The 20,426-nt window shown below is 38.2% G+C and overlaps 1 protein-coding gene across 2 annotated transcripts in view; it reads left to right on the forward strand.

The window, feature by feature from the left end:
- STK4 (serine/threonine kinase 4) overlaps window positions 1-20,426 on the forward strand; it is a 107,620-nt gene that overhangs the window by 14,495 nt on the left and 72,699 nt on the right. For both annotated transcript variants that reach the window (XM_010384254.2, XM_030914221.1), the window contains exons 4-7: window positions 1,626-1,740; window positions 6,924-7,088; window positions 15,179-15,346; window positions 17,286-17,423. In XM_010384254.2, the coding sequence (XP_010382556.1) occupies window positions 1,626-1,740; window positions 6,924-7,088; window positions 15,179-15,346; window positions 17,286-17,423 (586 nt within the window). The remainder of the gene's footprint in view (window positions 1-1,625; window positions 1,741-6,923; window positions 7,089-15,178; window positions 15,347-17,285; window positions 17,424-20,426) is intronic.

Below are 20,426 nucleotides of genomic sequence, written 5' to 3' on the forward strand. Positions count from 1 at the left end.
TTTACCTTAGTCACTTTTTTCATTAATATTTAATGTGTGTGTGTGTGTATGTTTTGCTGTCCTTGTGACTGTGTGTGTGTGTGTATGTTTTGCTGTCCTTGTCACTGGCATATTTCCCAAGGTTTGAAGAGGAAATTCTGAGTTCCGAGTTAATGAAGTCAATTTGGTTTTAGCATCAGTTGTTATGAAACTTTATTTGGCCATGATAACCATCTAGCCAGTTAAAGCTGGCAGTTCTCAGAGGGCACATTATTTTATTTTAATAGGATATTTGATTTTTCTCTGAAATTTCTTGTTAGGTGTCTCTCTTCCAGTTTGAGACCTAAAATTCCAGGTTTGATACTGAACATTTTTTCTTTATAATAGGTTGTAATGTGTGTATGTTTTTATTACAAAGTGCATATGACTTCTTAGAAGAATTCAAATGAAAAGAAAATCACTTTTCCCTTTGGAGAAATCATCATTCTTTTTTTTTTTTTGTTTTTTTGAGATGGAGTCTCTTCACTCTGTTGCCCAGGCTGGAGTGCAGTGGCATGATCTCGACTCACTGCAAGCTCCGTCTCCTGGGTTCACACCATTCTCCTGCCTCAGCCTCCCAAGTACCTGGGACTACAGGCCCCGCCACCATGCCTGGCTGATTTTTTGTATTTTTAGTAGAGACAGGGTTTCACCGTGTTAGCCAGGATGGTCTCAATCTCCTGACCTCGTGATCAGCCCGCCTTAGCCTCCCAAAGTGCTGGGATTACAGACGTGAGCCATCGTTTCCTGGCCAAAATCATCATTCTTAAATACTCCTTGATACACATATTCTTCCAAATCTCTTTGGAATTTTACAATAATTACTGTTTTGTAGCCTGCTTTTTTGTTTGTTTGTTTTTGTAAACACGATGTCTTCTCATATACTCCTCTATAGCATTTTTCATGGATTCGTGATACTTTATTGTATGTCTATATCATTCTTTCTTTTTTTTGAGATGGAGCCTTGCTCTGTCGCCCAGGCTGGAGTGCAGTGGCGCCATCTCGGCTCACTGCAACCTCCACCTCCCGGGTTCAAACAATTTTCCTGCCTCAGCCTCCCCAGTAGCTGGGACTACAGGTGCACGCTGCCCTGCCTGGCTAAGTTTTTGTATTTTAGTAGAGACGGGGTTTCACCATCTTGCCCAGGCTGGTCGCAAACTCCAGAGCTCAGGCAATCTGCCGCCTCGGCCTCCCAAGGTGTAGGGATGACAGGCATGAGCCACTGCACCCGGCCCTGTATCATTAGTTCTTAAATAAATTCCCTAATGTTGGATGGACATTTAGATGTTATCTAAATTTCTACTTTTGTCAATAGTGCTATGACGGTAACTGTTGCTTTTTGAACATTTATAATTCTTTTTTGAGGGTAAATTGTAGACATAGAAATGCTGGTTAAAGGAGCCACCAATTTTTTATACTTCTGTGATTTATTACCCTCCAGAAGAGCTATACAATTTTGCATTCTTATCAGGAGGTTGCCCATTTTATCCTTAACTATGAATAATTGATCTTTCCAGATGAGGAATTAATTTTTATATACTTAATAGCATGAATTAAGAGATGTTTGAAGGCCATTTTATTAATTTGTATTGTCTCTCTCTCTCTAGCCCTCATGTAGTCAAATACTATGGCAGTTATTTTAAGAACACAGACTTATGGATCGTTATGGAGTACTGTGGGGCTGGTTCTGTATCTGATATCATTCGATTACGAAATAAAACGGTAGGTTTACCTTCTAGAACAATGCAGCTGAGCTAGTTTCTTATGCCATCTTTTCTCTGCCTCTTTTTCAGTGCATTCTCCTACTAGAGAGACGACTGTCACATTTCCCCTTTTCCATGGTTCTTTTCTGTCTTTATTCTTTTATGTCTCCTAAGTGTGACAGCTTTTTATTTTTAAGAGACAAGAGTCCCCTGTCACCCGGACTGGAGTGTAGTGGCACAGTCGTAGCTCACTACAGTCATAGCTCTACCTCCTGGGCTCTAGTGATCCTCTCACTTCAGGCTCCTGAGTAGCTGGGACTACAGACTTGTACCATCATGCCAGGCTCATGTTTTGTTTTGTTTTTTAATTTTTTTTTTTTTTGTGGAGACAGGGTCTCACTATGTTTCCCAACCTGGCCTCAAGCAATTTTCCCACCTCAGCCTCCCAAAGTGCTGGGATTACAGGTGTGACCCCCATGCCTGGCAATGTGGCGGTTTTGACACCAATTTAGTCCAGTGATTTTTAGCATGCTTTGGTTATTTCTTACTGGGAAAAAAGTGACTGTTAAATCTTGGTTGTAGAATGAATTCTAAATGTTTAAATTTGGATTTGGATTTGGGTTTCTGCTTCTACCTAGCATGTTCACAGATTAACTTCCTCTATTTCGGGTTAATCAGAGAATAATCCCCTTATGAAAGATTATTTGCTGTTACTGTGGTTGCCAGTATAAGACCTAAGAGTCGTGGGTTCTAGTTCTGGTTCAGTTACTTAATCTCTTTATGTATTCATTCAGTAAATATTTCTTAAACACTGCTTTAGGCCTGAGGAATCTAATAGTAAATAAAACAGATGACAACTCTGCTGTCATGATAGTGCACTTTGGAATAGGGCAACAAAAGCAAATTAATGGTAACTATTAATAGAAAAGATATAATAATGATATATACTATGAAGAAAATGAATGAGGATGAAGTGATGGTAAAGTTGTGGAGACTGTTTGGTGGGCTATTTTTAAAGTAGTTGAGGAAGGTCACTCAGAAGTGGTGACATTTACAGGAAGACTCAAATGACAAAAAGGAGCTAAGAGTCCTGAAAACATTGTAGGTGGGCAGTAACCAGTGCAAAGACCTTGAGGCCGGAATGAGTTTGGCATGTCTGAATGATAGAAGGGCTACCGTGACTAGAAGGGAATAGGCAAAGGAGAAGCTGTAGGAGATGGGGTTTGACAGGTGGGCAGGGCTAGATTGTACTGGATATTGTAGGTCATGGGAATGAGTTTGAATTTTATCCCAGGTATGATAGGAAACCATTGCTGGATTCTAAGCAAGTGAGTGAGCCATCTGATGTATGTTTTGGAAAGATAACTCTGGGGCTGGGTGTGGTACCTCATGCCTGTAATCCCAGCACTTGGGGAGGCTGAGGCGGAGGTTGCTTCAGCCTAGGAGTTCAAGGCCAGCCTGGGCAACATAGTGAGACCTCGTCTCTACAAAAGAAAAAAGAAAAAAAAAATTAGTCAGGTGTGGTGTCATGCGCCTGTAGTCCCAGCTAACTTTTGGGGTGTGTTGGGGGTTGAAGTGGGAGGATTGCTTGAGTCCAGGAGGTTAAAGCTGCTGTGAGCTGTGATTGCGCCACTGCACTGCAGCCTGGGCAGCAGAGCAAGACTCTGTTTCAAAAAATAAAAAAGATAACTCTGACCTCTGTGTACATTGTGTGTGGATAAGAGAAGAAGCAGGAAAAATCTTAGCCTTTAGTTTGTCTTAATAAGAAAACTAATAATAATAATACCTATATTACATATTTGCAAAGTTGGGAAAATTAATTTAAATATGTAAAAGTACTTTGTAAATTGTGAGGTGCTACATAAATTATAAGGTAAGGGTGTTTTAAAACTGAGTTATAACTTTTGGATTATTCATATACTATCTTCTTAATTTACATTATTCAGAATTAGTGTGTTTGCTTAATCAAATAGCAAGTTCTTTAGGAATAATATCCTAACATAAGATATATGTAAAGAAGTTCCAAAACTGGAATAATTTATTGAATTAAACATTGGACTTCAGGGCTTCTTATATGCAACATTAAGTCAATTTATTTCAGGTGTTTTAAACCAGTCCAAAGTTAATTTTGATGGCACTTTTAGTTGTTTTTTTTGCCTTTGTAATAGTAGGTTATTATATTTAAGTAAATTTTAACTTAATTTCTAAGTGCTTTTTTTTTTTTTTTTTTTTTTTTTTTTTTGAGACGGAGTCTCCTCACTCTGTTGCCCAGGCTGGAGTGCAGTGGTGTGATCTCAGCTCAATGCAGGCTGTGCCTCCCGTGTTCATGCCATTCTCCTGCCTCAGCCTCCCGAGTAACTGTACTCCCGAGTACAGGTACCCGCCACCATGCCTGGCTAATTTTTTGTGTATTTTTAGTAGGGACGGGGTTTCACCGTGTTAGCCAGGATTGTCTTGATCTCCTGACCTCGTGATCTGCCTGCCTTGGCTTCCCAAAGTGCTAGGATTATAGGCATGAGCCACTGTGCCCAGCTTAAGTGCTGATTTTTAATTACTACACGTTATTTTGCCAGATATTATAACTTTGCCCTGTCCACCATGATATCCACTAGCCACATGTGGTTATTAAGGGCTTAAAATGTGGCTAGTCTGAACTGAGATATGCTGTAAATATATACACCAGAGTTTGAAGAATTATTGCCAAAAATATTGTAAACAAAAGTCTTTAATTTTTTCATATTGATGACATGGTGGAGTGATAATATTTTGGATAAATATGGTTAAGTAAAGCAGATTATCAAAATTAATTCTTTCTTCTTCTTCTTCTTCTTTTGTTTTTTTTAAAGATAGAGTCTTGTTCTATTGCCCAGGCTGGAGTGCAGTGGTGTGATCATAGGTCACTGTATGTTGGAACTACTGTGCCTCGGCCTCTTGAGTAGCTGGGATTACAGCACCAGCCATGGTGCCTGCTTGTTTCCTTTTTCAGTGTGGCTACTAAAAAATGAAAAATTATATTTGTGGTTCCCATTATATTTCTATTAGGCAGTGCTACTTTAACTGATTAGCTTAGCTGGTTAGAATAAAGAGGTGGTAAGTCAAGTCATGAGCTTTGTTCTCTTCCACTACAGAAGGTACCCCAGACTCTAGCCTACTACCTTGCCAATAGTGTTTGCCTGGACTTTAGTGAAAGCTTTATCATTTCTCTGTGACCTTTGGCATAAATGACTCAACTTGTCTGTGCCTCAGCTTCATTATGTATAAAATGGTGATGATAATAATAGTTCTTCCACCTCATTTAGTTGTTATAAGGATGAAATGAGATTACAAACATAGTGCTTAGCATAGATTAAACACTTAGTAACAGTTAGCCTTTATTTATTTATTTATTTATTTATTTTTGAGAAAGAATCTGGCTGTGTCACTCAGGCTGGAGTGCACACGATCTCAGCTCACTGCAACTTCCGCCTCCCAGGTTCAAGTGATTCTCCTGCTTCAGCCTCCTGAGTAGCTGGATTACAGGCGCCTGCCCCCACTCGCAGCTGATTTTTGTATTTTTAGTAGAGATAGGGTTTCGTCATCTTGGCCTAGAGGCTAGTCTTGAACTCCTGGCCTCAAGTAATCTGTCTGCCTCGGCCTCCCAAAGTGCTGAGATTACAGGCATGTGCCACTGTGCTTGGCTGTGTTTCATATTATTAGCATAGTATATGGTGCTTGTTAAATATTGATTGATAATATCATAGGTGTTAAATTATGACACCTTATATTAATTGATTTTCATGACACTCTTAAAGAAAAGTTATATTCCTATTTTATAGATTGGGAAACAGGCTAAGAGAACGTCAGTAACTTGCTTAAGTCACATGAAAGTAGAGCCAGGAGTAAAGGCTACATCTTCCTAATCCCAAATCCTACAGTTTTTGCACCAGAGCACACTCCTTTTCACGTGTGAGTTGTTCGTCAGAAGGGGAACTGTGTAACAGTTTGGTGATAGATTGAGTTTGTTTAGGATGGGTGTTGGGTCTGCAGAAAGTCTATATTGGACAGATGAGACATTCTATACTAGTTTCTAGCATTCTAACTTTTGTTTATTTATCATCATTCAACAGATATTTTTTTCAGTGCCTACTATGTGCCAGGTGGCTTTATTGGTATTAGGGAAACAAAAGTAAACAAATCAGACATTTTTAGAAGCTTGTGTTTCTAGCAGGGAAGACATCACATAAATAGATAAATAATGGGTAATATGTCAGATGGTAGTATACTGCAGTGACAAGGTAATTTAAGGGAATAGAGAATGAGCTAGAAATGGAGTAAGAAAGTCCTGTCCATTTTCTGAGGTGGTGATATTTGGGCAGATTGCAAACTGAGGAAGCAAATTGGATAGACATCAGGATGAAGAGAATAGGCAGTTGAAAAGGCCCAGAAAGGGGAGTGTGCTTAGAGTGTTTGAGGAACAGCAAGGAAGCAAGCCCTTGTTGAAACAGATTGAGCAAGGTAGAAAGTGGTAGAAGATGAAGTTAAAGAGGTAGCTGGGAGCCAGATCATATAAAGCCTTGGTAAGGACTGACTTTTATTTTAAGTGAGTTAGGAAGACATTGGTAGGTTTTGACTCTGGCTTACATTTTAATTATAGCTTCTGTGTGGAAAATATATCTTAGAGTGTCAAGAGCAAAAGCAAAGAAACCAGTCAGGAGATCATAAGAATAGTGCAGGCAGGACACGATGGTGACTTGGACCATGGTGATTACAGAGGGTGTATTTGGATATACAGTATTTCGAAGATAGAGAAAAGTCAAGGATGACTTCAAGGTTTTTGACCAGAGCAACTGAAAGAATAAAGTTTCCTTTTGCTGAGAGAGAGAGGACTGTGGGAGAAGTAGAGTAGGTTGGATGGATCGAGCGAGAGGGGTAAGGTGGTAGACATAGAATTTGATTTTGACATGTTATGCTTATGATGCTGGCTAGGTATTCTAATTGGAGATGTTGTGTAGGCAGATACATAAATCTGAGTGAGGGGAGATCTGGTATGGAAATATAGCTTTGGGAGTGGTCAGTGTATCTATGGTATAAACAGTCAAATGCTGTTCACAGGTTGAATAAGATCTGTTTCTATTAAAGAAAGGTGTTTGGATCTGAATTTTTCTCCTTTTTCTAATGTGCTGATGTAAACTTATAGAATTCGAACTCTTACTCTTTTTTCAGTTAACAGAAGATGAAATAGCTACAGTATTACAATCAACTCTTAAGGGACTTGAATACCTTCATTTTATGAGAAAAATACACCGAGATATCAAGGCAGGAAATATTTTGCTAAATACAGAAGGACACGCAAAACTTGCAGATTTTGGGGTAGCAGGTCAACTTACAGTAAGTAAAAATATTACTTGTATTGATAATTTTCAGTTCTGTCCTGAGAAGCAGTTCCTTTTATTTACCTATTTTAAAAATATAATACTTGACTTAATTGTATTAGTAAGAAATTACAGAATCTGCCAATAGGTTACAAATAGCTAGTCCATAAGTTATTTTAGATCTTTTCCTGGTGTTCAGGTCACATAGCTTAACTTTGTTTAACTTTTATAAAGATGAAAAATAAAACAAGAAATGATAGATTACTCTAGTGGACTACATCAACATATTTATAAAAGAAAGTAAAATTAAGTCCAAACTGCTTTCCTTGACTAAGACATAGCATCATCTCATTCAATTTCCAGGTAGTACTTGGCAGTTACTGTACTGAAACACTCTTCGTTTGAGTCCAGGATACAGTCTCTTGATTATTCTGCCTAACTAGTGCGTGGAAGTGAAAAAAGAAAAAAAAAAAACTTGTTTTCAAAATAGGAAGTCCAGAATTATTTGATTGTATAAAATACATAAGTATATATGAAAGTATATATAGAAAAATAGAAACAGTTCTAGGGCGGTATACTCTAAAATTTGCAACACTATTACATATCAAGTGGTTTTCTTGGGTGGTAGAATGAATATGTATAGTGTATGTTTAGAACTGATGTTATGTACAGTTTTTTTTTATTATTTTTATTTTTTTATTATAAGTCTGCCTGGGACATGTTAGGGAGTCTCAGGTATTGTAACAGCACAGAAATTGCTTCGATGTTTAAAATAAATCAGAACCTTATTCAATATTATGATTTATGGGCTCTCCAAAAGGTTTTGTTGTTAAAACACAAGTAAACAGTACCAGACAATATTATCTAAACCACAATCTTAGTAAGGAAACCAAATTGAAAAAGTACATACTCTGGTGGTCTATAATATAATATAATATTGACCGAGTGCAGTGGCTCATGCCTGTAATCCCAGCGCTTTGGGAGGCTGAGGCAGGAGGATCACTTGAGGTCAGGAGTTCGAGACCAGCCTGGTCAACATGGTGAAACCCATCTCCAGTAAAAATACAAATATTACCCGCATGTGGTGGCACACGCCTGTAATCACAGCTACTTGGGAGGCTGAACCTGGGAGGTTGTGCCATTGCACTCTGCACTCCAGCCTGGGCAACAGAGTGAGACTGCATCTCAAAAAAAAAATAAATAAAGTATATATATACACACACACACACATATATATGTACACACATATATGTATATATACATATGTATGTATGTATATATGATGTACACATACATATAGGTATACCTCTTTGTGTGTATATATATGAGTATCCATTCCATTTAGTAATAATTTTAGTAATTGATTGAATACCCAATAATGACAGTGTTCTTATTGCTGTAATGCCTGCCTTGGCAGAATTTTTCTCCCCTTTTAATTTGTACAATTTAGTGTTTAGTATATTCACAAAATTGTGCAACTATTACCAATGTCTAATTCCAGAACATTTTCATCACCCTCAAACTATACCCTTTAGCTGTTAGTCCCCACTTTCCTCCCAGCCCTTGACAACCACTAATCTACTTTCTGTCACTATAGATTTGCCTATTCTGAATATTTCGTATAAATAGAATCATACACAATGTGCCCTTTTGTTTCTGTCTTCGAAAACTTAATGTTTTCGAGTTCATCCATGTTGTAACATGCATCAATTCTTCATTCCTTTTTATTGCTCAGTAATACTCCATCGTGGCTGTAGCACATTTTGTTTACTTATTCATTAGTTGAAAATTTAGATTGTTTTGCTTTTTGGCTGTTAGGAATAATGCTACTATGAAATTTGTGTACAGGTTTTTATGTGAACCTTTGTTTTCATATGATACACAGAGTTGCTGGGTCACATGGTAACTCCGTGTTTAATTTTTTAAGGAACTGCCAAACTGGTTTCCAAATTGGCTCACTATTTTATGTTTCCTGCTGAGGTATGAGGATTCCAACTTCTCTGCATCCTTGCCAACATTTTCTTTTTTGTGTTTTTGATTATAACTATCCTAGTGAGTAAGAGGTAGTATCTCTTTGTGGTCTTGATTTGCATTTTACTAATGACTAATGATGTTGATTGTCGTTTCTTCTGCTTATTGGACATTGGTGTATCTTTGGAAAATGTCTATTTAAATCTTTTGCCTATTTTTAACTGGGTTTTTACCTTGTTAGTGTTGAATTTTAAAAGTTCTTTATATATTTTAGATATAAGTCCCTTATGTACGTGATTTGCAAATATTTTCTCTCATCCTGGGTTATCTTGAAGGTGTCCTTTGAAATACAAAATTTTTAAATTTTGGTCATGTCCAGTTTCTTTTTTCTTTTGTCACTTGTGCTTCTGGTGTCACATCTAAGAAATCATTACCTAATGCAGGGTCATGAAGATTTACTCCTATGATTTCTCTGAAGTGTTTAATAGTTCTAGCTCTTATGTTTAGATCTGTAATCTGTTTTGAGTTAGTTTTCATGGTGTGAGATAGGAATCCAATTTCATTCTTTTTACATGTTGATATGTAGTTGCTCCAACATTTGTTGAAAAGACTGTTTTTTCTTTCTTGAAATGTATGAGTTTATTTCTATGCCTTCAGTTCTCTTCCATTGACCTATATGTCTGTCCTTGCACCAGTTCTATGCTCTCTTGATTACTGTAAGTTTGAAGTAAGTTTTGAAATTGGTTAAGTGTGAGTGTTCCAACTTTGTCCTTCTATTTCAAGATTGTTTTGGCTATTCTGGGTCCCTTGTATTTCCACATAAATTTTAGCATCAGCTTGTCAATTTCTGTAGAAAAGGCCATTGGGATTTTGGTAGACATTGTTTTGAATCTTAAATCAGCTTGAAAATACTGTCATTTTGGCAATATTGTCTTCCAATCTATGAACATAAGCTGTCTTTCCATTTATTTCGATTTTCTTTAATTCTTTTAGCAGTGTTTTATAATTTGCAGTGTACAAGTTTTGCATGTATTTGGTTAAATTCATTCCTAAGTAGTTTGTACTCTTTGATGCTATTTTAAATGGATTTGCCTTATTTTCAGATTGTTCATTGCTAGTGTAACATACAATTGATTTTTGTATATTATCTTGTGTCCTGGCACCTTGCTGTACTTTGTTTTTTTTTAAATGAACTGTGAGCACGTATGTTTTGTTAAAAAAAAGGAGATTTTTTTTTCCTTCACTAAAATAAACTCAAACTGTAGTATAAGATGATCTGACTTGGCTGTTTGGTTGTGGAACCTCCAGTACTACTAAGTTTAGGCCTTTCTCAGGTCTCTTCTCTAGAGGCTGTAGGCCTTGGTGGCAGCCTTCTGGGAAGTAGTGGCGGTGGGGATTGTTAGCTGTTAATGCTCATTTAATGCTCCTGATTCACAGGACCACCCACACTCTCTATAGTCTAGAGATCCTCGGTTTCACTCCCCAGAGAGTATACCTCCAGTCTAATGCCAGGGTGGGGAGAGGGAAGCCCACTAGTTGCTTGATGGGAGAGGAGGGTTTAGGGTGCTTAGCTGCTTCTTAACTCTTTCAACCCAGGCTTCCTATTTGGATGTTCGTTTTCACCCCTCTTTTCTCTACTTGATGACACCAATTTCTAAGCCTTTTGGAGGGGTTGGTGTTAAAATCAGGTTGTTTCCTAGTTTTCCTGGCAACTGACTCAGGATTCCATCTTATAGTCTGTTCAGTTAGTTACTACTAGGCCACTTGCTCTCCAGCTTTTAAAATTTTGTGGCTATGGTTGTTTTCCCCTTTGTTTTTTTATTCTTCTAGATTTATTCTTAAAAAACAATCTTTTTAGTATCTTTTTGAGTGAGTTTTGAGAGGGAGTGAAAGTAAAATGTATTTGCTCAAGCTGTCATCTTTACCCAAGACTGTAATATTATTTCTGGTGGCAACAGGGGTATTTCATTGTATGGATATAGCATGATTTATTGAACTCTTTCCCTACAGTTGGACGTTGGGCGCCCATTAAGGTTGCTTAGAGTTTTCCCACCACTATAAGCATAAATTCTGTGATTAACATTCCTGCAACTAAATTTTGCAGCATTTCCTTGAGTAAATCCTTAGGATAATTTCTTTACATTATCCTAAGGGATAATGTAAGGGTCAGAAAATAGATGAATGTATATTGGCAAAGTGCTTTTGACGCATAAGTGCTGAATTTCTTCTAGAAGTGAACAATTTCAGTTTCCAACTTCAGTATATAAATGTGCTCTTTTCCCCTCATATTTGCTAATGCTGAATGGGCAGTAACTTGTATCTTCCTTGTTATTTCTCAAAGCAATTCACATATTTTTGCATTTGATTATTGGCCGTTTGTAACAATTTGTTTGTAAATGTTCATTTTTGTGTGTGTCAGTTTTGCTAATTGAATGTTGGACCCCCCCTTTTTTTTTTTGGAGACAGGTTCTTGCTCTGTCACCCAGGCTGGAGTGCAGTTACATGATCACGGCTCACTGCAGCCTCAACCACCAGGCTCAAGTGATCCTCCTTCCTTGGCCTCCTGGGTAGCTGGGACTACAGACATGCACCACCACTAATGGTGTAGTGTTTGTAGAGACATGGTTTCACCATGTTGCCCAGGCTGGTCTCAAACTCCTAAGCTCAAGCAATCTGCCCCCCTTGGCATGCCAAAGTGCTGGAATTATAGGTTTGAGCCATTGTGCCTGACTGAGTGTTGCATCTTTTAAATAAATCTATTAAAAAAGATAAACCAAAACTGAAAAAATTTGTTAAAATTGTTACTTCTTTTTTTTATATGCTGAAATATCTTCTAGTTTACTAGTTGTCTTTTAATTTTGATTCTGACTTTTTAAAAAAAATACTACGTTTCCAAATTTTATATAGAAAAATCCATCTACCTTTTATCTTATGGTTTCTGTCTTTAATGTCATGCTTAAAAAACCCTTTTCTCCTTAACATTATAGAACAGTTTACAGTTTTTTAAAATAATTTTATTTTGTTTTTTTGAGACAAGGTCTTGCCCTGGCACCCAGGCTGCAGTACAGTGGCATGTTCATGGCTCATTTTGGTCTTAAACTCCTGGGCCTAAGCGATCCTCTTGCTTCAGGCTCCCAAGTAGCTAGGACTACAGGTGTGTGCCACTTCGCCCAGTTAAAGTTTTAAATTTTTTTGTAGAGATGGGCTCTCCCTGTTTGGGATTAGAGGTATGAGCCACCACACCTGCTCTGTTGCCCAGGCTAGAGTGCAGTGGCATGATTGTAGCTCTCTATAATCTTGAACTTCTGGGCTCAAGTGATCCTCCCACCTTAGCCTCCCAAGGAGCTAGGACTACAGGCATGCACCATCATGTCTGGCTAATGTGCTTTTTTTTTTTTGTGACAGTCTTGCTCTGTCACCCAGGCTAGAGGACAATAGCACAATCTTGGCTCACTGTAACCTCTGCCTCCCGGGTTCAAGCGATTCTCGTGCTTCAGCCTCCCGAGTAGCTGGGATTACAGGTGCCTGCTACCACACCCAGCTGATTTTTTGTACTTTTAGTAGAGATGGGATTTTGCTATGTTGCCCAGGCTGATTTCGAACTCCTGAGCTCAGGCAATCTGCCCTCCTCTGCCTCCCAAAGTGCTGGGATTATAGGTGTTAGCCACCATGCCTGGCCATCTAATGTACTTTTTTAAAGTATTATTTGGGCTTTGTTTTTTGTGTTTAAAATTTCAACTTATTTGAGCTTATTTTGGTGAAAGTATAAGGTAGGCATTTAAGGCCGGGCGCAGTGGCTCAAGCCTGTAATCCCAGCACTTTGGGAGGCCGAGACGGGCGGAGCACGAGGTCAGGAGATCGAGACCATCCTGGCTAACATGGTGAAACCCCGTCTCTACTAAAAAAATACAAAAAAAAACTAGCCGGGCGAGGTGGCGGGCGCCTGTAGTCCCAGCTACTCGGAGGCTGAGGCAGGAGAATGGCATAAACCGGGAGGCGGAGCTTGCAGTGAGCTGAGAACCGGCCACTGCACTCCAGCCCGGGCGATAGAGCGAGACTCCGTCTCAAAAAAAAAAAAAAAGGTAGGCATTTAAGTGTAGAGTTCTACAAATGACTAACTAGATTCCCAGTGCTTTTTTTTCATAATCTGTTCTTTGCTTGCTGATTTTAAATGACATTTTAATCATAAATCATATCATATGTGTGTGCTATATATATATAACATGTATATGTGTGCTTATATATATATAACAGGTTTTATATAGCACATATATATGATATATCTACACACACACACACATATATATATACACATATGCCGTAGTCAACTTCCGAACTTTATGTTTTTTATTGCTATGCTATTGTGCTAATATAACTTTATAATACAAATCTAAGTGGGATTAGTGTACAATCATTATTCTTAATAATTTTCAAAAACTTTCTAGCTATGCAAGTAATCATTTCTAATTGAAATAATCCAGTGAAAACAACTTTGACTGCCACCATTTGAAAACACCCCTGCAAATTTGAAGTTTCAGAGCTAAGGAAATGACTAAGCAGTAAGTTAGTTCCTGTGTTAATTTTTTACATAGGACTGACAATGAGATTGATTTAAATGACCTGTCATTTGCTTCTGACTGGCGTAACCTAAGTCACAGGCATTTCAGAAGGAATATCAGTGATGATGATTGGAAGTCTTTTCTTGTATTTAGTTCTGTTTAAAAATCCTTCTTTTGCTGGGCGTGGTGGCTCATGCCTGTAATCCCCTTTGGGAGGCCAAGGCAGGTGGATCACCTGAGGTCAGGAGTTCGAGACCAGCCTGGCCAACGTGGTGAGACCTTGTCCCTACTAAAAATACAAAAATTAGTTGGGCACGGTGGTGGGTGCCTATAATCCCAGCTACATAGGAGGCTGAGTCTGGAGAGTTGCTTGAACCCCGGGGCGGAGGTTGCAGTGAGCTGAGATTACGCCTCTTCACTCTAGCCTGGGCAAAAGATCAAAACTCTTTCTCAAAAAAAAAAAAAAAAAAAAGAAAAATTCCTTCTTTTGCTAAAGCATAGGAACTGTAGGGAGGTTCTCTTTCAGTAGGGCCATGCTATCCTGAGAAAGTGTGCAAGTGGTTATTTACTGTAATGTGTACTATATCCACATATTCTTCTTTAGGCCACAAACTAAGGTATTTTGTATATTATTTTTTATATATCAATTTTTTAATTTTTTTACTGCATATGTATGCTCATGTAAACCTTCAGAATATTACAGATGTATATACAGGATAGAGGGTAAAAACCTTTAGTGATTCTGCCTACTAGATAAAACTATTATTAATAATTTGGTATATATTACTCCAGATTTTTTGTACTATGATATAACAACATTTCTTATTATTGGTAATTGTTTTATTATTGTTATGATCATCATTATTATATATATATTCCTTTTACAAAAACAGGGCTATATTATATATAATTTTACAACTTTTTTTTGCTTTGTAATAATGTATGTTGTGCATTTTTTCCTTGCTAGGAAAAGGTATATATCTTCATTTTTTTTCTTTTTAATGTGGTGTTTCAGTATATGGTTATCTATCATATTTAACTTCTTATCTTTTGATGGTCATTTGAGTTGTTTCCTTTTCCTCCTCATACCCCCATTACAGACATTTCTACAATCTTTGTGCATATAGTTTGGAACACTTGAACATAAGATAGATTTCAAGAAATAGATTTGGATCAAAGGATGTGAATATTTAAAAGTTGAATAAATATTGCCAACTTGCGTACTAAAATGTACCAGTTTATACTGCAGTAACATTGTATTTCAGTGCCTGATTTTCTATGCTATTATCAGCATTATTAATTTAAAATTTTTTGTCAATCTTAGTTTGTGTTTTAATAATTGAGAATCTTTTTGTGTTTCTTTGTCATTTGAATTTCTTCTATGCCTGCTTTATCATGCTCAGAGTATGGTTTTTATATGTATTTCAAGTACAAGGCATTTTTTTATTGTTGGAAAAGCCTCTTTTTCTCAGTATGTTTTTTTCCTTCTTTTTTTTTTTTTTTTTCTGTAGACTTCCTCTGTGGACATCTCAGTAGTTTTAAGCTTAGTGTCGGTCTCTCTCCCTTTCTATTTTAGGATACCATGGCCAAGCGGAATACAGTGATAGGAACACCATTTTGGATGGCTCCAGAAGTGATTCAGGAAATTGGATACAACTGTGTAGCAGACATCTGGTCCCTGGGAATAACTGCCATAGAAATGGCTGAAGGAAAGCCCCCTTATGCTGATATCCATCCAATGAGGGTAAGGAAGTAGACAGAAAGCCAGTGGCGTGGTTAGTTACTGATCATCATTAAAAAGTTCAAGCCAGGCGTTGTGGCTCACACCTGTAATCCCAGCACTTTGGGAGGCTGAGGTGGATGGATCACCTGAGGTCAGGAGTTTAAGACCAGCCTGGCCAACATGGTGAAACCCTGTCTCTACTAAAAATATAAAAATTAGCTGGGTGTGGTGGCTTGTGACTGTAATACCAGCTGCTTGGGAGGCTGAGGCATGAGAATCGCTTGAACTCCGGAGGCAGAGGTTGCAGTGAGCCAAGATCGTGACACTGCCTGGACAAGAGATTGAGACTCTCAAAAAAAAAAAAAAAAAAAAAAAAAAATTAGTTCAATGCCTTACTTGATTAGGTTGCAAACAATAAATGAATTATGTGTAATTCATGTCACTATAGATGATATACCTCTACTGACTCTAGATGTAGTCATTAAGTGTGTTCCACTCCTATCCATTCCAGAGGTTGTGTATTGATAGCCCTCTGGCAGGACGTAGGCCATAGAAATGCTTAGTTTGATTTGTGCTACACTCTCTCTGTCTCTCTCTCACACACACACACTCTCACTCACTCACTCATTCACTTTGAATAGTTTGGACAACCACTTTTTACCATGTCAACATTCTCACTAGAGCTGACTAGTGGTTGTCTCCTTTATACAGAGTATGAACTTTCTACTTTATCAGTCTCCATGATTCCCCGTTGTGTCACCAAGTATCAGCTGCCACTTATTACAGTATTTCTCTAATGTTTTTCTTATAATAGTGTTAAGAAGAAAGCAAACTGTTTTTGAACTCATGTCACTGAAACCCAGCCTTGTTCATTTTTTGTCTTTCTTCTGCCTGGCCCCTATAGGTGTTTGAATTTGTAAGTTCTGGCTTGTAGATCCCCAGATTCTCTTCATCTGGAGACTGTGTACTCTCCAACCTCTATCTCCTTCTAGAATGTTAAGGGCCCATAGAATGCATCTCCAGTGCAGCTCTTCCAGTGCTGACACCCTAAGCAGTTCCCAGGCTTAACTGTCCCAGAACCCTTCATCACAGCACTGTTGTAACACCTGCCCCCAACCCTGCCTTCCTCAGGGACTCTGTGGTCCTCTCCATCCTTCCCTACCCCAGGTCTTCCTCTTCTCTGATTAATTAATCCTCCTATTAAGAGACTTACAAAAATTCATGTTCCCGAGATAAGTCCTCCCTCTTTTTTGGGAGAAGGAGCGAGGAGATTTACTAGTTACAATTTTAGATTTAAATAATATAATTTAAGGTGCTTATTTGTATAGTGTTTTACTTTTCAAAAAACAAAGCTTTTTTAAAATTGGAAATTTAATAAATAATAGGCTTATTTTTGGAAATAGTATAATGTAACTGCAACATAATTGGCCAATTTTTAATTTTTCCCCCTCACACATATGTTGATTTAGTTTGTCTGGAAGCTAATGACCCCATTGTGATTTTTGGGACTTCTGGTTAATGACTTTATTGTGTAGTTGCTGCTGACATCTGGGGGTGGTAATAACTTTTAAGAGGCAGGGAAACTTGACAACCATGGGGCCAGGGTTATCTTTAGGATATAGATACTCTTCTGTCTCGCCTTTCTACTTCGAAAGGCAATGTACTGTGGTTGCCAAAATAATAATAATAATAAAGCTTGATTGATGTTGTAAGGTTTAGGGAACAAGACCCATATATGAGAGAGGGAAGAGGAGAGAGGGAGATATATCAGTTTCTTTAACCATCAGGCTTTGTACTTGCAAATGCTTAGACTTTTGTTGGAATTTGGGTGAGCTTCTCAGTGGATAAGTGAAAAATTATTTACTAAGCTTCAAATGTAATTCTAGATGTATTTTTTTTTTTATTGGAGCATTACTTTTATTTTACCAGATCTTTTTGTTTGTTTGTTTGTTCTAACCAGGCAATCTTCATGATTCCTACAAATCCTCCTCCCACATTCCGAAAACCAGAGCTGTGGTCAGATAACTTTACAGATTTTGTGAAACAGTGTCTTGTAAAGAGTCCTGAGCAGAGAGCCACAGCCACTCAGCTCCTGCAGGTATGAATCACCCTCTGATGCCGCCTCGCTCCATTTCGTTTACACACTGACCAAAAGATGCCATGAGGTCACCTACGTGGAGATAGTGAAGAAGTGTAAGGCAGGCTGGGTGCAGTGGCTCATGCCTGTAATCCTAGCACTTTGGGAGGCTGAGGCAGGTATATTGCTCCTCAGGAGTTGGAGGCCAGCCAGCATGGTGAAACCATGTCTCTACAAAAAGAATGCAAAAAATTAGCCAGGTGTGGTGGCGTATGCCTGTAGTTCCAGCTACCTGGAAGGCTGAGGTGGGAGGTGGGAGAATCTCTTGATCCCAGGAGGTTGAGCCTGCAGTGAGGCATGATTGCGCTGCTGCATTCCAGCCTGAGCAATAGAGTGAGATGCTATCTCAAAAAACAAAGTAAAAGAAGTTTAAGACATTGCCTACCTCTACGGAGGTTCAAATCTATTTGAGTGGAAAAGACATGGAAAAGAATGTTAAATCATCGAACAAGACAATAATGCAAGAAAATACGGGGCAGTATGGGATTAGAGAAAGGAAATTGACATTTAGTGAGTGTCTGCTGTGCGCCACGTACTTTGCACATGTGCCATTTAATCATTACATAGACCCTGTGAAGGGTGGGTATTAGTTCAGTTTTATAGATGAAGAAAACGGAAGCTTAGGGAGGTTTACTTATTTAGGGTCCCTCAGCTGGTAAATAGCACAGTCAGTATTAGAACTTGAGGCTTTTTTATTCCAAAGCAGGGGTACCATCAAGTCTACCTGAGTCCGACAAAGAATTAAGATCAGTGGTGGGTACTGTTGTAGTTCAGGGTGGGAGAAGGCCTCTTTGGACTGGAGATGCAAAAAGTGCTTTTCTGGAGTAGGTAGCTTCTAGGCCTGGCCCTAGAAGGATAGGTGGGATGTGGCAGACAGTGTGCTTAGTGATTAGGAGCTTGGATCCTGGTCAGATTGCCCAGGTTTGAATCCTGGCTCCCAATTTACTAGCTTTGTGATCTTGGGCAAGTAACTTCTCTGTTCTTTTAGTTTTGTGATCTATAAAATGGGGATACAGTACCTGCCTCATGTGTTGCGATGATTAAATGATACAATGTGTGTTACTTTGAACAATGTTCACATGTACTGAAGACAGTATGGTATGAACTTGATAAATATCAGCTATTATAAGTGGGCTAGGCCAATCATTTGCAGCCATTTCAGACCCATTTCAGACCCAGTGTCCCCTTTTTATAGCCAATGTGTATATTTAAAAACTCTCATTACTTTTTTGGAATGAAACTCACATATAATAAAACCTTTTTATGCCCGTAATTTAAAAAGAATCAATATTGTCTGTGATGTGATGGAGAAAAATAAAGATAATTTATAATGAAATAATATGACTTTCAATTTGCAAATAATTCTGCCTGACCCAGTTTGCAGACGTAATGAAATAGATACCTTTGCCTGGCATCATGAATGAGTTTAGATTTAAGAGCTGTAAGAAAATCAGAAACTAGCCGCGCACAGTGGCTCATGCCTGTAATCCCAGCACTTTGGGAGGCTGAGGCAGGTGGATCACTTGAGGTCAGGAGATCGAGACCAGCGTGGCCAACATGGTGAATCCCCATCTCTACTAAAAAAATACAAAAATTAGCTGGGCATAGTGGCATATGCCTGTAATCCCAGCAGGAGGCTGAGTCAGGAGAAGCGCTTGAACCCGGGAGGCAGAGGTTACAGTGAGCTGAGATTGTGCCACTGCACTCTAGCCTGGGCAACAGAGCAAGACTCCATCTCAAAAAGAAAGAAAGAAAGAAAGAAAATCAGAAACTACGCCATTTAAGAAGTACAGTAAAAAGAATGAATGGACACTAGCATGAAACTGATGTTAAATAATAACAGGCCAGATTTATTTGTCTCTGATTACAGAAGGTGGGATGTGATCTTATAGCTTTTCCAAGTGGAAAGAACAAAGCAATATGATATTATTGCAAATGAGCTGGGTCTTATTTCTAAGTGGGCCAAATTCTTTTACTACCTGGATGGGGTAGTGACAAAATGTCATGGAAATGTATCCCCTGTATTGCAATCTGACCACATTTTGAGGTATACTTTCCGTCTCTGGAGTTCTTACTTGGAACTTGTATCCTTTGATGGGTGATGGAGAGCAGAGAATGGATTGCCAAGAAACAATGGGGACAATATTGGAGTAAGTTTGGAAGACAATAGGCAATTCCCCAAAAAGAATTTCCATGTGTAACTTTCACAGCATAGATTTCTTACCACGTGCTACAAATACAAATAATAAAAACATATGATGGTATTAATATTAAAAACTTATAAAGCAATTTTTATTAATGAAATTGAACAATATCCCTTTGTTTCAAGTATCTTTGGTGATTGAATAATATTTGGGTCAAAATCTGTTACATATATATGATCAGTTTTAGTATTTCTGTAGCAACTGCATTTTTGCACTAAAATCCTTTTTACCTAAATGTGTAGTTGGAAATGCTACCATAGAAAGTCAGATGAGTAGATTTTTCAGTGATTTCTAAATAATTTATTTATTCTATTAAGCTCCCATCTCTAAAATCGCCTCCCAAATCACTGGCCTTTTTGCATATCTCTTGAAAACATTTTTTTGGTATTATCTACTAAGGTGTGTACACAACCTGAGACATTTGAAAGATGTGCAGAATCTGCCACAGTTCCTTGTTGTACAGGACAGTTCGGTACTTTGCAGAATTGGTAGTGTCCCATGCCATTTGTGCTCACCAAACATTGTGACAGCTATAACATGTTCCCAACATGTTTACACAACTTCCTCCAGGAGATGATACTCCCTATTGAGAATCGCTAGATTTGACAGAGAGAAATGGCATAGGCATTTCAGCCAGGCTGAAAAAGATGGGCAAAGACTGAATTTGCTCTGCTCAGAGTTATAAAGGGAGTGTGATTTAGCTGTTGTCCAAAGCACAAAGAGAAAGATCAGATTCGTTGATTGATTCAACACATGTTAT

The sequence above is a fragment of the Rhinopithecus roxellana genome, chromosome 13, assembly GCF_007565055.1.
Source record: "Rhinopithecus roxellana isolate Shanxi Qingling chromosome 13, ASM756505v1, whole genome shotgun sequence".
Lineage (NCBI taxonomy): Eukaryota > Metazoa > Chordata > Mammalia > Primates > Cercopithecidae > Rhinopithecus > Rhinopithecus roxellana.